This window comes from Lepidochelys kempii, chromosome 1 (assembly GCF_965140285.1).
Source record: "Lepidochelys kempii isolate rLepKem1 chromosome 1, rLepKem1.hap1, whole genome shotgun sequence".
In the NCBI taxonomy this organism is placed as follows: domain Eukaryota; kingdom Metazoa; phylum Chordata; order Testudines; family Cheloniidae; genus Lepidochelys; species Lepidochelys kempii.
In genome coordinates this window covers 242,587,359-242,602,028 of record NC_136380.1, presented here as the reverse complement: position 1 = coordinate 242,602,028, position 14,670 = coordinate 242,587,359, and the positions used below count along the sequence as shown (strand labels likewise).

Here is a 14,670-nt window from a genome sequence, read left to right as displayed (position 1 = left end):
ACTACCTTCCAGGCCTCCGCAGACTTCACCATCTCTGTATATGTTAGTGATAGGCACACTCCAACACCTGAATCTTCAATGTGTTCCTCTGAAATGCACAGCCCCTGTTTCATTGAACACTCACAGAACTCTATTTGCTACTCAGAAAGGAATACTATACACCAGCTTGTCAAATTCAGTTTCAGATCACCACTTTACTTAACACATAGCTAGCTAGCTAACTAGAGAGAGAGAGAGTGAAAACAGGAATAAGTTTATCATCAAAGAACATAGATCCAAAGATAGAAAATAAGGACATTGGAAACAAATGGTTACATATAAAACAAAATCATAAAACACTTTCTGGAGCCTAACCTTAACTAACAAAGCATTCCCCTATCTCTTATAAGATAGCTTTGCCCTGTATTTTCAACCAGGTTGGCTGAGATCCTTTCTGATAAGATCAGGCCCGCTGGTGGCTTGTCCTCACAGACTGAAGAATATCTGGGGGGGTTCATCTGCACCCCTGATATAGTTTTAAAAGTTTGTTTTACTCCTAAACAGGGTAACCCTTCTATTTTTGTTTTTTCCTCCAGCCCCTGCAAACTGGTGATTAGCATTTTGCTGATTTTAAATGGGCATCCATTGTGAACCGTAGAATACTCAATTTGCACATGACCAAACATCCAATCTTAATTTTAAAATTGCCAGTGATGGAGAATCCACTATGAACCTTGGTAAATTGGTGGAACGGTTAATTATCCTCACTATTAAAAATGTATGCCTTACTTTCCATCTAAATTTGTCTAGCTTCAACTTCTAGCCATTGGATCATGTTATACCTTTCTCTGCTAGATTGAAGAGCTTGTTATCAAATATTTATTTCCCATGTAAGTATTTATAGACTGTAATCAAGTCATCCCTTAATCTTCTCTTTCTTAAACTAAATAGATTGAGCTTCTTGAGTCTGTCACTATAAGGCATGTTTTCTAATCCTTTACTCATTCTCATGGTTCTTCTCTGAACCCTTTCCAATTTGTCCACAATTCAAGAAAGATGTTGATATCAGAACTGGACACAGTATTCCAGCAGTGGTCTCACCATTGCTAAAAGAGAGAGATAAAATAACTTCACTACTCCTACTGAAGATTCCCCTGTTTATGCGTCCAAAGATCACATTCGCCCTTTTGGCCACAGCATCACCCTGGGACTCATCTTCAGCTGATTATCCACCATGACCCCAAAACTTTTTTAGAATCACTGCTTCCCAGGATAGAGTTTCCCATCCTCTAAGTATGGCTTATAGTCTTTGTTCCTAGATGTATACATTTACATTTATCCATATTAAAACATATATGGTTTGCTTGCACCCAGCTTACCAAACGATCCAGATTGCTCTTTACCGATGACCTATCCTCTTCATTATTTAGCGCACTCCCAATTTTTGTGTCATCTGCAAACTTTATCAGCTACCCTGTTTGCCAATCAGAGAATCACTTTGATGGATCTAATGCTGAACTCCACTTGACATAAGAGTTCACCAGTGTCCGGCAGACACTGAAGTTTCAGCCCTACCAAAGAACAAAATTCTTTCTGGGGCACATGGGACCCCTGACATTATCCTCTTATGTGACACCATATACATGGCTGCACATGAGACTCTTACAACATTGGATGGCCTAGTCCACCCACCAAATATGGACATCTTCAGAGAACTCTGATCATCCCTGAAGAGGCAGAACTCTTCATGGAACAGCAGAGATTGCATCTTTGCAGAGTTTTCTTTGACATTCCAACTCCTTCCACCATCATTATTATAGTCAACACCATTATGTATTATCTGAAGAAACAAGGCCAAGCTTACTTTCCTCTTCTGTGCAAGGAGGCCATGAAACGTTAGCAGATGCATAAATTACATGCATCCAATGGTTCTACACCTGGCAGAGGGGAGAAATCTCATAGTAGGATGAGCCAAGATCAGCACAGTGGTACTGAATGTACCTATCATCATACAACTCTTCCACAAGTGAGGCACGCACACTGAAGACAAATTTGCCTCCAGGAATAGCCCCAAATGTCCCCTCTGCTGTTTCAGATAGGGAGAAATACACAGTACTCTGGAACTGGAATAGAGGCCTTCTCTAGGCATTCCTTTAAATAACATCATTCCTCAAAAAAAAAAAAAAATATCGGGGAAACAAGGCAAGAGTTCTTCTGATTACACTTTTATGCACAAGACAGCAGAGGTATGTCAACCTGCTAATTATCCAGAGAGCCACCATTTCACCTACCTCTGTCATGGGATCTGTGCTCTCAGGCAAATGATCCACAATTCCTGCATCAACAGCACAAGGAAGTCTTTCCTACGTACCTTACCCAAGACTAGGTAATACCACGAACGAGGTTTCCTGGCACTGTATCTCTTGCTGATATATCCTGTAGACAAAGCATTGAACTTCAGTAAAATCAAAATTGAATTACATGAGCCCACTACTTCAGAGCCTGTAAAAATTTTAAATCATCTTTTTTTATCCTGCTTTCAATCTCTTACATCTTCTCCCATTAAAAAAATTCAGCTCTGAGCTTAGCTGGCAGTATCCTGAAATGCAGTTCTCTTTAGGAGAAAACATCATCTGAGGGCTACCCAGGAAAATTTACCAGTCTAATTATATTGCGATAGTTATACTGGTATAACTGCCTGTGTGGACACTCTTATTCTGAATAAGAGTGTCCATCCAGAGAGTTACACCGATATAAATGTAGAGGTATAATTATGGCAGTAAATTTCCCATGTAGACAGGCCCTTTAAGAGCAGCCTTACACTAAGAATTCAGATACTCAGTGGCGGATTTAGCGTTAGTGGGGCCCTGTACGCAGCTTCATTTTTGGGGACCCCCCTGGGGACCCAGCCAAGAAAAAGAACATTCTCTCTTATCTCCTCCCGCTTTTTTCATTCTTTTTTTCTTCCTCCTCCTATATTAGAAGTGATGGGAAGTAAATGAAAATAAAGTAAGGTACTTTGATTGGGGGAGGGGGTTGGGCTCTGGGAGGGAGTTTGGGTGCAGGCTCTGGGCTGGGGCAGGGGGGTTGGGTGAAGAAGGGGTGGAGGGGTTGGACTCTGGGAGGAAGTTTGGGGGTGGGGGGGTGGGAGGGGGTGGAGGCACAGCTCCCAAAGCATCCGGCACACACACCGCTCTGGCAGAGGCTCCTAGGTGGAGGAGGCCAGGGCATCTCCACGTACCACTGCCCGCAGGCGCTGCAGCTCCCATTGGCTGCAGTTCCTGCGGAGACGTCTTTCCCCCTCCCTCTCCCCCGCCAGGGACACACAGAGACATGCCAGCAGCCGTCCACTTCCGCAAGCAGCATGGGGCCACCAGCCATGGCATGCAGGCAGCTTGCCTGCCTGAGCCCTGCTGCACTGCTGGCCAGGACTCGGGGTCAGGTTGTCAGATGAGATTTCTCCTGCTGCCCTTTGTTGGGGGTCCCGTACGATTTCATGGTAAATCCACTTCTGCAGATACTTTCAAAGCAGGATTGAATGTGTGTTAGAGAAATTCTGAAACAAGGATAGACAGGAAACTGTTCTTAACGAAAACATCTTAAACTCCTTCACTTTAGAGGTCATTTTTCTTCTTTTTCAAGTGGCAAATGGATATTTTTAGACAATTACCCTTAAGTTAGGGAATGAAAATTATGCTGGCCCAAGGTCTGGGACTTAATATAGCAATTTCTGGACATATGCCAAAAAACACTGCTATACCAAAGGAAAGTGACAGTGCTAAAGTCTGACATATCTCAAACTCTCAGGGCTAGAAATTCTGTGCACTATGTATAACTTGAAGTCTTAGCTTTTCATTTGTGAATAGCATTTGTTTCTGGTCCTGTTAGACAATGAGATCAAATTTTAAAATGATGTCATAAAAGAACTAGGCAGAGGAAAAGACGGGCTAGTGAAGGAGAAATAGACCTTCAGAATAGGTTTGCAGAGTTGGAAAATGAAGAAGGGGCTCAGCAGGTAGTCACTGAAGGTGACAGGGCAAGGAAGAAGAGAAGAGCGGTTAGTCCTATAGGAAAAGGGGAAGAGTTAATGGAGATTACACCAAATATGAGCCCCAGGAGGATACAGGATGGGTTAAAAAGGATTACAAGGGAGAATGGGAATGGAAAAAACTTGCAGCCAGAGGGAACAGGGGATAGACTGGAGAATAGCACCGTCACTAGGAAAAGGCAGGTCTATGTGATTGGGGACTCTTTATTGAGAAGAATAGATAGGCCTGTAACCAGAGCTGATCCAGAAAATAGGAGGGTGTGCTGTCTTCCAGGTGCTAAGATACGGGATGTAGACCTGAGGTTAAAAAGGATTCTAAAGGGAGCGGGAAAGAATCCCCTAATTATCCTTCATGTGGGAACAAATGATACGGCTAGATTCTCACTGGAAAGTATTAAGGGAGACTATGTTAGGCTGGGGAGGACGCTTAAGGAAATTGAGGCTCAGGTGATCTTTAGTGGGATTTTGCCTGTTCCTAGAGAAGGGCAACAAAGGTGTGACAAGATTATGACTATCAATAGATGGCTTAGGCAGTGGTGCTATAAGGAGGGCTTTGGGATGTATGGCCATTGGGAGGCATTCATGGATAGAGGACAGTTCTCTCGGGATGGACTTCATCTGAGTAGGGAAGGAAATAGACTTCTAGGATGGAGGCTGGCACAACTGATTAAGAGAGCTTTAAACTAGGAATTTGGGGGAGATGGTTGGGAGATGTCCAGGTAATCTCCACGCCAGAATTTAGCATAGAGTGGAAAGAAAATGAAGTAAGAGTGGATACAGCTGTAGGTAGGAGGAAGGGCAGTGTAGATACAAGTCTAATAGGTTATACTGGTAGTAAAATAACCGTGCCTAATAGGGTACAGAATGTGAGTGAGGCCAAACAGCAAAAATTAAGATGTTTGTACACTAATGCAAGGAGCCTAGGTAACAAAATGGAGGAACTAGAGTTACTGGTGCAGGAAGTGAAACCAGATATTATAGGTATAACAGAGACCTGGTGGAATAGTCGTCATGACTGGGCTACAGGTATTGAAGGGTATGTGCTGTTTAGGAAAGACCGAAATAAAGGTAAAGGTGGTGGAGTAGCACTGTATATCAATGATGAGATAGAATGTAAAGAAATAAGAAGCGATGAAATGGATATGACTGAGTCTGTCTGGGCAATAATTAAATTGGGGAAGAAAACTATTAGAGCCTCCCCTGGGATAGTGCTTGGGGTGTGCTATAGACCTCCGGGATCTAATTTGGATATGGATAGAGCCCTTTTTAATGTTTTTAATAAAGTAAATACTAATGGAAACTGTGTGATCATGGGAGACTTTAACTTCCCAGATATAGACTGGAGGATGAGTGCTAGTAATAATAATAGGGCTCAGATTTTCCTAGATGCGATAGCTGATGGATTCCTTCAACAAGTAGTTGCTGAACCGACTAGAGGGGATGCCATTTTAGATCTGGTCTTGGCGAGTAATGAGGATCTCATAGAGGAAATGGTTGTAGGGGATAATCTTGGCTCAAGTGATCATGAGCTAATTCAGTTCAAACTGAATGGAAGGATTAACAAAAATAAATCTGCAACTAGGGTTTTTGATTTCAAAAGGGCTGACTTTCAAAAATTAAGGAAATTAGTTAGGGAAGTGGATTGGACTGAAGAATTTATGGGTTTAAAGGTAGAGGCGGCCTGGGATTATTTTAAATTAAAGCTGCAGAAGCTATCGGAAGCCTGCATTCCAAGAAAGGGGAAAAAATTCATAGGCAGGAGTTGTAGACCAAGCTGGATGAGCAAGCATCTTAGAGAGGTAATTAAGAAAAAGCAGAAAGCATATAGGGAGTGGAAGAAGGGAGGGATCAGTAAGGAAAGCTACCTTATTGAGGTCAGAATATGTAGGGATAAAGTGAGACAGGCTAAAAGTCAAGTAGAGTTGGACCTTGCAAAGGGAATTAAAACCAATAGTAAAAGGTTCTATAGTCATATAAATAGGAAAAAAACAAAGAAAGAAGAAGTGGGACCGCTAAAAACTGAGGATGGAGTGGAGGTCAAGGATAATCTAGGCATGGCCCAATATCTAAACAAATACTTTGCCTCAGTCTTTAATAAGACTAAAGAGGATCTTAGGGATAATGGTAGCATGATAAATGGGAATGAGGATATGGAGGTAGACATCACCATATCTGAGGTAGAAGCGAAACTCAAACAGCTTAATGGGGCTAAATCGGGGGGCCCAGATAATCTTCATCCAAGAATATTAAAAGAATTGGCACAAGAAATTGCAAGCCCATTAGCAAGAATTTTTAATGAATCTGTAAATTCAGGGGTTGTACCATATGATTGGAGAATTGCTAACATAGTTCCTATTTTTAAGAAAGGGAAAAAAAGTGATCCAAGTAATTATAGGCCTGTTAGTTTGACATCTGTAGTATGCAAGGTCTTGGAAAAAATTTTGAAGGAGAAGGTAGTTAAGGACATTGAAGTCAATGGTAAATGGGACAAAATACAACATGGTTTTACAAAAGGTAGATCGTGCCAAACCAACCTGATTTCCTTCTTTGAGAGAGTAACAGATTTTTTAGATAAAGGAAACGCAGTGGATCTAATTTATTTAGATTTTAGTAAGGCGTTTGATACTGTGCCACATGGGGAATTATTAGTTAAATTGGATAAGATGGGCATCAATAGGAAAATTGAAAGGTGGATAGGGAATTGGTTAAAGGGGAGACTACAACGGGTCCTACTGAAAGGTGAACTGTCAAGTTGGAGGGAGGTTACCAGTGGAGTTCCTCAAGGATCAGTTTTGGGACCAATCTTATTTAATCTTTTTATTACTGACCTGGGCACAAAAAGTGGGAGTGTGCTAATAAAGTTTGCAGATGATACAAAGCTGGGAGGTATTGCTAATTTAGAGAAGGACAGGGATACCCTACAGGAGGATCTGGATGACCTTGTAAACTGGAGTAATAGGAATAGGATGAAATTTAATAGTGAGAAGTGTAAGGTCATGCATTTAGGGATTAATAACAAGAATTTTAGTTATAAGCTAGGGACGCATCAACTAGAAGTAACGGAGGAGGAAAAGGACCTTGGAGTATTGGTTGATCATAGGTTGACTATGAGCTGCCAATGTGATATGGCTGTGAAAAAAGCTAATGTCGTCTTGGGATGCATCAGGAGAGGTATTTCCAGTAGGGATAAGGAGGTTTTAGTACCGTTATATAAGGCACTGGTGAGACCTCACCTGGAATACTGTGTGCAGTTCTGGTCTCCCATGTTTAAGAAGGATGAATTCAAACTGGAACAGGTACAGAGAAGGGCTACTAGGATGATCCGAGGAATGGAAAACTTGTCTTATGAAAGGAGACTCAGGGAGCTTGGCTTGTTTAGCCTAACTAAAAGAAGGTTGAGGGGAGATATGATTGCTCTCTATAAATATATCAGAGGGATAAATACCAGAGAGGGAGAGGAATTATTTAAACTCAATACCAATGTGGACACAAGAACAAATGGATATAAACTGGCCACTAGGAAATTTAGATTAGAAATTAGACGAAGGTTTCTAACCATCAGAGGAGTGAAGTTTTGGAATAGCCTTCCGAGGGAAGTAGTGGGGGCAAAAGATCTATCTTGCTTTAAGATTAAACTCGATAAGTTTATGGAGGAGATGGTATGATGGGATAACATGGTTTTGGTAATTAAATATTCATGGTAAATAGGCCCAATGGCCTGTGATGGGTTTTTAGATGGGGTAAGATCCAAGTTACCCGGGAAAGAATTTTCTGTAGTATCTGGCTGATGAATCTTGCCCATATGCTCAGGGTTTAGCTGATCGCCATATTTGGGGTCGGGAAGGAATTTTCCTCCAGGGCAGATTGGAAGGCCCTGGAGGTTTTTCGCCTTCCTCTGTAGCATGGGGCACGGGTCACTTGCTGGAGGATTCTCTGCTCCTTGAGGTCTTCAAACTACAATTTGAGGACTTCAATAGCACAGATATAGGTGTGAGGTCTTTTTTAGGAGTGGTGGGTGAAATTCTGTGGCCTGCATTGTGCAGGAGGTCAGACTAGATGATCATAATGGTCCCTTCTGACCTAAATATCTATGAATCTATGAATCATTCTGATTACTATCTTGTATTTCCATTATTTAGATTCTGATGTGATTTTTAGTTATTACTATTTTGAACTACTAAACCTCATAAACCTAATGTTCTTCAGATATTAGCAGCTAAAATCATGTCCAAAATTTGGGGTGGGTGGGGGGGAGGGAGGCAGAATGGAGGAGTGAAAAATAGTAGCAGTTATATATTTTAAGATTAGTCTCTGATGAAACACCCAGACTCTAAATGCCAGCAGACAAGTACAGATGCCTTCAGGACTAATTGACTTTTCTAAGCAACGCTAAGATTATTTTGATTCCTCCTTCATCGTTTGCTAGATTTTTGTTTCAATAAACTTACTTTACTTCACTTTACATTACTTAAACCATCTGTAGAGATTGCGTTTCACATAGTGAGAGAATACCATGCCTGTGTGGTTGCCTTTTTTCTTTTACCTGAGGCTCCAAATGTTTGGGAAGCAACAGTACACCTGATTCTGCTTATAGACATCAGTTTTTTGTTTCAGGGTAGCAGCTGTTTTAGTCTGTATTCGCAAAAAGAAAAGGAGGACTTGTGGCACCTTAGAGACTAACAAATTTATTTGAGCATAAGCTTTCGTGAGCTATACTCTAGACCCTCAGAGTTACGAATATCTTGGGAAAGGAGGCTGTTCGTAATTCTGAACAAAATGTTATGGTTGTTCTTTTAAAAGTTTACAACTGACCTAAAACTTTACTACGCAGAAGAAAAATTCTGCTTTTAACCATCTTAATTTAAATGAAACAAGCACAGAAACAAGTTTCCTTACCTGGTCGTATCTTTTTTTTTAAAACTTTCCATTTATTTTTTATTAGTTTACATTTAACACTGTACTGTACTGTATTTGCTTTTATTTTTGTTGGTTTGTTTGTTTCTCTGCTGCTGCCTGGTTCCATACTTCTGGTTCCAAATGAGGTGTGTGGTTGACTGGTCAGTTGGTAACTCTGGTGTTCGTAACTCTGAGGTTCTATGATATATAGTTTCTGATGTTGGTGTAGTCTGGTTTAAGGTTTTATTAATTGTTTAGAGTTCGTTTTACTCATTGATGCTATTGTGAAGTACTGACTAGGTCTGTGATAGCAAATGGATCTGTCAGGAGACCAGTGTTTCAGAGATTCATAATTTATAATGCTAGAAGGGACCATTGTGACCATCTAATCTGATCTCTTGCATAACACAGGTCATAGGACTTCCCTGAATTAATTCCTGTTTGAACTAGAGCATATTAATAGAAAAACATCCAGTCATGATTTAAAAATTTCCAGTGATAGAGAAGCCACTACAACTCTTGGTAAATTGTTCCTGTTAATTACCCTGTTAAAAGTGTGCACCATCGTTTTAGTCTAAATTTGTATAGCTTTCAGCCATTGGATCTTTTTATCCGTTTGTTTGCTAGATTGAAGAGCCCTTTATTATCAAATGTTTGAGAGGTGCCTCTATTCAGTGATCTTTCTGACCTCCAGAGCACATGCTCACTAGGCTTGCCAGGCGTCCGGTTTTCAACTGGAATGCCTGGTCGAAAAGGGACCCTGGCAGCTCCGGTCAGCAATGCTGACTGGGCCGTTAAAAGTCCGGTCGGAGGTGCTGCAGGGCCAAGGCAGACTAGTCCCTACCTGTCCTGGCACTGCGCTGCGCCCCAGAAGTGTCCGGCAGGTCCGGCTCTTAGGCGCGGGGGCCACTGGCCTCTGCGCACTGCCCCTTCCCCGAGCACCAGCTTCGCATTCCCATTGGCCGGGAACCACGGCCAATGTGAGCTGGCGGTGGGGGCAGTGCCTGTGGGCAAGAGCAGCGCACGGAGCCTCCTGGCCCCTCTCTTTCCCCCCGCCTCCGGGTGCCTGACTTGCTGCTGGCTACTTCCGGGGTGCAGCATGGAGCCAGGACACGCAAGGAGCCTGCCTTAGCCTCACTGCGCCACTGACCGGGAGCTGCCTAAGGTAAGCCCGTGCCCCAGCTCTGAGCCCCTCCAAACCTCTCATCCCCGGCTCCACCCCAGACCCTACACACCCAGCCAGAGCCCTCACCCCTCACACACACTTCACCTCAGCCCCCTACCCCAGCCCAGAGCCCCCTCCCACATCCTGAACCCCCTCATCACTACCCCCAGCCCAGAGCCCATACTCCTTCCTACACCCCAACCCCCTGCCTCAGTCCAGAGCCCCCTCCCGTACCCTAAACCCCTCATTTCTGGCCCCACCCCAGACCCCTCACCCCCAGTTAGACCCCAGCCCCCCTGCTCCAGCCCAGTGAAAGTGAGTGAGGGTGGGAGAGAGTGAGCAGGAATGTAGTGAGTGGTGTGTGGGGCCGAAGGGAAGGGAATGGAAGGGGCTACGGTGTTCGATTTTGTACAGTTAGAAAGTTGGCAACCCTATTGCTCACTGCCTTGTATGTAAGTCTTTTATCTCAAAAAGCCAGAAAGAAAAGATTCTTCATGTGTTATATTGCTTAGTCCTAATTTTACTTAGATTTACTATCCTTCTCCTCTCTTTAAATTTGCAACACCCATGTGCCAGGGGTGTCGCCAAAACAAGCTGCACTCTCCCAGTTGGAGGGTGGTCCTTTAGGAGCCTTTGTCTACACTACCACTTATGTCAGCAAAACTTATGTCACTCAGGGGTGTGAAAAAACACCCCTGGGCAGCATAAGTTACGCTGGTATAAGTGGTAGTGTGCACAGCGCTATGTCAGCAGGAGAGCTCTCTCCCATCAGCATAGAGTGGCTACATGAGAGATCTTACAGTGGCGCAGCTGCATCGATACAGCTGTGCCACTGTAAACTCTCTAGTGCAGACATAGCCCAAGAGTATAGTCTTTAGCTGTATGATGGTAAAACCTAAATACAGCCTTCAAGCCTGCACCTGGTACAGAGAGGGCTTCCATGTTATGTTGCAAAGACATCAGCACAGATTCTCCCCTACTGGTAGTATTTGCTGACTCTGATTGGACTGTATTGAGACAAGTCTGTTTCAGGCAGGAGGAGCTGCCTCAAAGGTGGCCTCTAACTCAGAAGCATGAAATCAGCGGAGACACTTTTACATACACTTCTTCAGATGACACTTGTAGAGCACATTTCCCTGTACCCTTCTCTTCAGCATCAAGGAAAGCTTGCAGTAGACATTGCCCTCCTCAGTCACAGGGACTCCATCTTCTATTGAATGTGTTGGCAAGCAGCAGTAAGGGAACATAATTTCTCTTTTAAAATCAGTATAAATAACCCATGATTTTCAGAGAATATCACTGCAATTAACTTAGAAACCTAATGATAGTTTGCATTCAAAGGGTGCTGTCTGCGCAATGATGACCTCCAGAAATGCTTTTCAATTAAAAAATTAAATTTCTGAATAGGTTAATTGGATCTTGAAACATTGACCGGACTCACCAGAAATTGTAACACATGCAGAGACCAAACATAGTCAACATCTAATAATTTTCTGCAATCTAGTATGGTAAAGGTAGTCCTGTGCATAAGTTATCATTGAAATAGTGTATAAACCAAGTTTGAAATCTTGACATCGCCACTTTTAATTTGAGGGGACAGAAAAACTTTAGAACACATTTGAAAATCTACTAATTTTTCAAGGCCTCATTAATTTTTCATAGTGTTTGATGAGCATATTTTAATGAATCAAAATAAAATATATGTCTTGTTCAATTAATCTCATACTCCAGGTCAGTTCTCCTCTTAGTTGGAAAGACACATGGAACTTTATACAGCAGTTTTGGTTTTTTTTCAGAAAGTCTGTAAGCAAGTCAAAATCTAGATTACAATGGAAACTATGTTACCTCCTTAATGGTAGAATTACTACTTTGACTCCATCTGCAGCTTAAATTCAGGAGAATATAATATTCCAAATTGAATTTTGGCCAGGACACTAGAGTTGTCAACTCCTACTCTTATGCAATGTGCCGTGTGATTTTTAATCTAGCAAATGAACCTCTTGCTGTACATTGCTTCAGTACTGACTCAGGGAAGAGGGCCACCTACAGGACAACAGTTTCTTCAGCAACAGGGATTTCCTTACAAGTACTGACCAGGCTCAACCCTACTTAGGTTAGAGTTCAGACTGAACTAGAAAAGTAAGGAGATATGATTGCAAGTAAACAATATAAAATAAACAAGAATTCACCTTTTTAACATATACAAGTATGCGCAACTGATACGTGTTCTGTAGATTTTTGAAACAGGATCATAGTCTTTGACTCCTAGCATCCACAAGATGCTCCTAAAGTGCAGGAGAATATGAGAGAGTTAGATGCTGTTGAGAAAGGGTAAAATTCTATGTCTAATTATCACACAACTGTGATGGCAGGATCCTGCACTAGTTTTTTAGCTCATATGCAGCTCCCTCTGAGCTGTCAAAGGTTTGCTCAGAGGACAAGCCTACATTTGTCTCAGTCACTCAATGTAGAGAGTTGACAAAAGCCCCTCATCATCCTGAATACTGACAGGGGAAGTCACAGGACAGCAAAAGCATCCTTGATATGGGAGGGTGCCCTTTTGCCAGCTCCCAGTTAACCCCTGTGCTTTCTGCCAGAGGCCTCTCCATCATCTCTCTGATAACAGAATAGGGTCTGTACTTCCCGTTATCTTCATTTGCTTCTGGGAATACTGTGCACTGCTAAAATGAGTTCAGCGAATTTGCCACAGGCCATTTTCCTCCTCAGATAGTTACATTAATAGCCAATATATTTTAAGAAGATGGAACACAATGGTCCACTCTGTTATATGTGTATATATCACACAAGTATATATTAGAAATAGAGAAAATCTGTTTAGAATTGTCTGAAGTACCCAAAAATGATACCTAAAACAATGCTGAGATGAGTCTAAGAAATTAGGAAGTTCTGAACAGGAACATAGCACATCACTCTTCTCCCATCCTATCTGGTTATCCATCTTACCTACTGTATCAATAGTCTTGATACACAGCAAAATAGGGTCTTTTATAAGCCATTGCACCATTGACTTGTGTAGAGTAAGTCTCCCAGAGTTTGATACCACCTCGGTGAATGCCAAAGTTAATCATATCCCTAGAATCACACTCCCTACCACAGCATCCACGGTACAGATGTGTCCAATTCTGCACTGTGATATTACCCAGGGTACAATCTGGACTGCTGAATAGCTGTCTCTCCTCCAACCTGAGATGTCTTTTACACTGCTTTACAGGTGAACAGCCAGTCCTGGCCAGTTAACACAATCTTCAGCATATAATTTGTTCCCAGCTAACAGCATTGAGTGCTACTAGCCACCCACCCATGAATTACACTGCAGAAGAACACCGACAGATTCTCTAGTCCCAGACTGTACCCTCAGAAATTTGCATCTTACATTTCCCAGCACACTACTGAACAATGCAGGCTCATATAAACCCCTCATATAAAGTCCATCAATGGAATATGATATGCACCAGCCTTGTTATCCCAAATGTAGTTTCCCACACACTTTAATCCAAACACACATTGGTTTAGATAAAACAATAAAACAAGTTTATTAACTACAGAAAGATAGATTTTAAGTATTACAAGTAATGGGGCATAAAAGTCAGAATTGGTTACAAAGAAAATAAAAAGATAATACTCAAGCTAAATGACTAACTTAATAAGCTAAGTGAATTTAAAAGCGAAAGATTTTTCTCACCATAAGCTTACAGCAGTCTGTACTGGCTGAAAAGCCTGCCCAGCCATGATTCCCCCTTCCCACCCCTAAGTTCAGTTCTTTGAGAGTCATTGATGTCATGAGCAGACATGAAAAAGAATAGTGAAATCCAGCATTTTCCTCTCCTCTTCATAATTCAGTTTCTTTTGCTAGAAATATCCTTGCTGGGTCATGGTAACAAAATAGTCTCTTGTGGACGTGAGGTTTAAACTGTCCCTGTGATGGAATGTAAATTTCTTGATTACTCCTTCCCCCCTGCTGGAGAATGTCTGCTTAAGTAGGTGATAGCCCTTTAGCACCTGGCTGGGGTGTATGTGTGTCTTTTGTCTCTGAAAAACTGATTTGGGCCTGCTTTTCTTAACCTTGGAGCCTGTTATAACAATGTTATACAGTAGAGTCTTGTAACTTTACATACAGTATTGCCACACATATTTTACCAGTACAGTAATGTTCAGCAGATTATGATTTTTCAAATCAGACCTCAGAAGACATACTTTGTAAAAAATATATCCTAATCTTATAAAAGAGTGAACATGGAGTACAGGTTGCCAGAGACACCCCTTACTTTTTGAGGACACCAGTGTATTATTATATTCTTTTTTTTCCCCAGACAAGAAGCTCTTCTAGCTGCCATCAGTGAAAAAGATGCCAATATTGCTCTGCTAGAACTTTCATCTTCTAAGAAGAAGACCCAAGATGAAGTGGCTGCACTGAAGCGAGAGAAGGACCGCCTGGTGCAACAGCTCAAGCAGCAGGTGGGAAGGGACAGAATCAGGCATGTGGGCTGGTGGTACGGGATTATTATCGTGGATTATATAACTTTATCAACTAAAAATATATTGCCTTGCTGTGTACTGGGAT

At 42.0% G+C, this 14,670-nt stretch overlaps 1 protein-coding gene across 16 annotated transcripts in view; it reads left to right on the top strand.

Moving 5' to 3' along the window:
• ERC1 (ELKS/RAB6-interacting/CAST family member 1) overlaps positions 1-14,670 on the top strand; it is a 552,070-nt gene that overhangs the window by 452,140 nt on the left and 85,260 nt on the right. For all 16 annotated transcript variants that reach the window (XM_073320483.2, XM_073320517.2, XM_073320492.2 and 13 more), the window contains one exon: positions 14,420-14,564. In XM_073320483.2, coding sequence (XP_073176584.1) covers positions 14,420-14,564 — 145 coding nt within the window. The remainder of the gene's footprint in view (positions 1-14,419; positions 14,565-14,670) is intronic.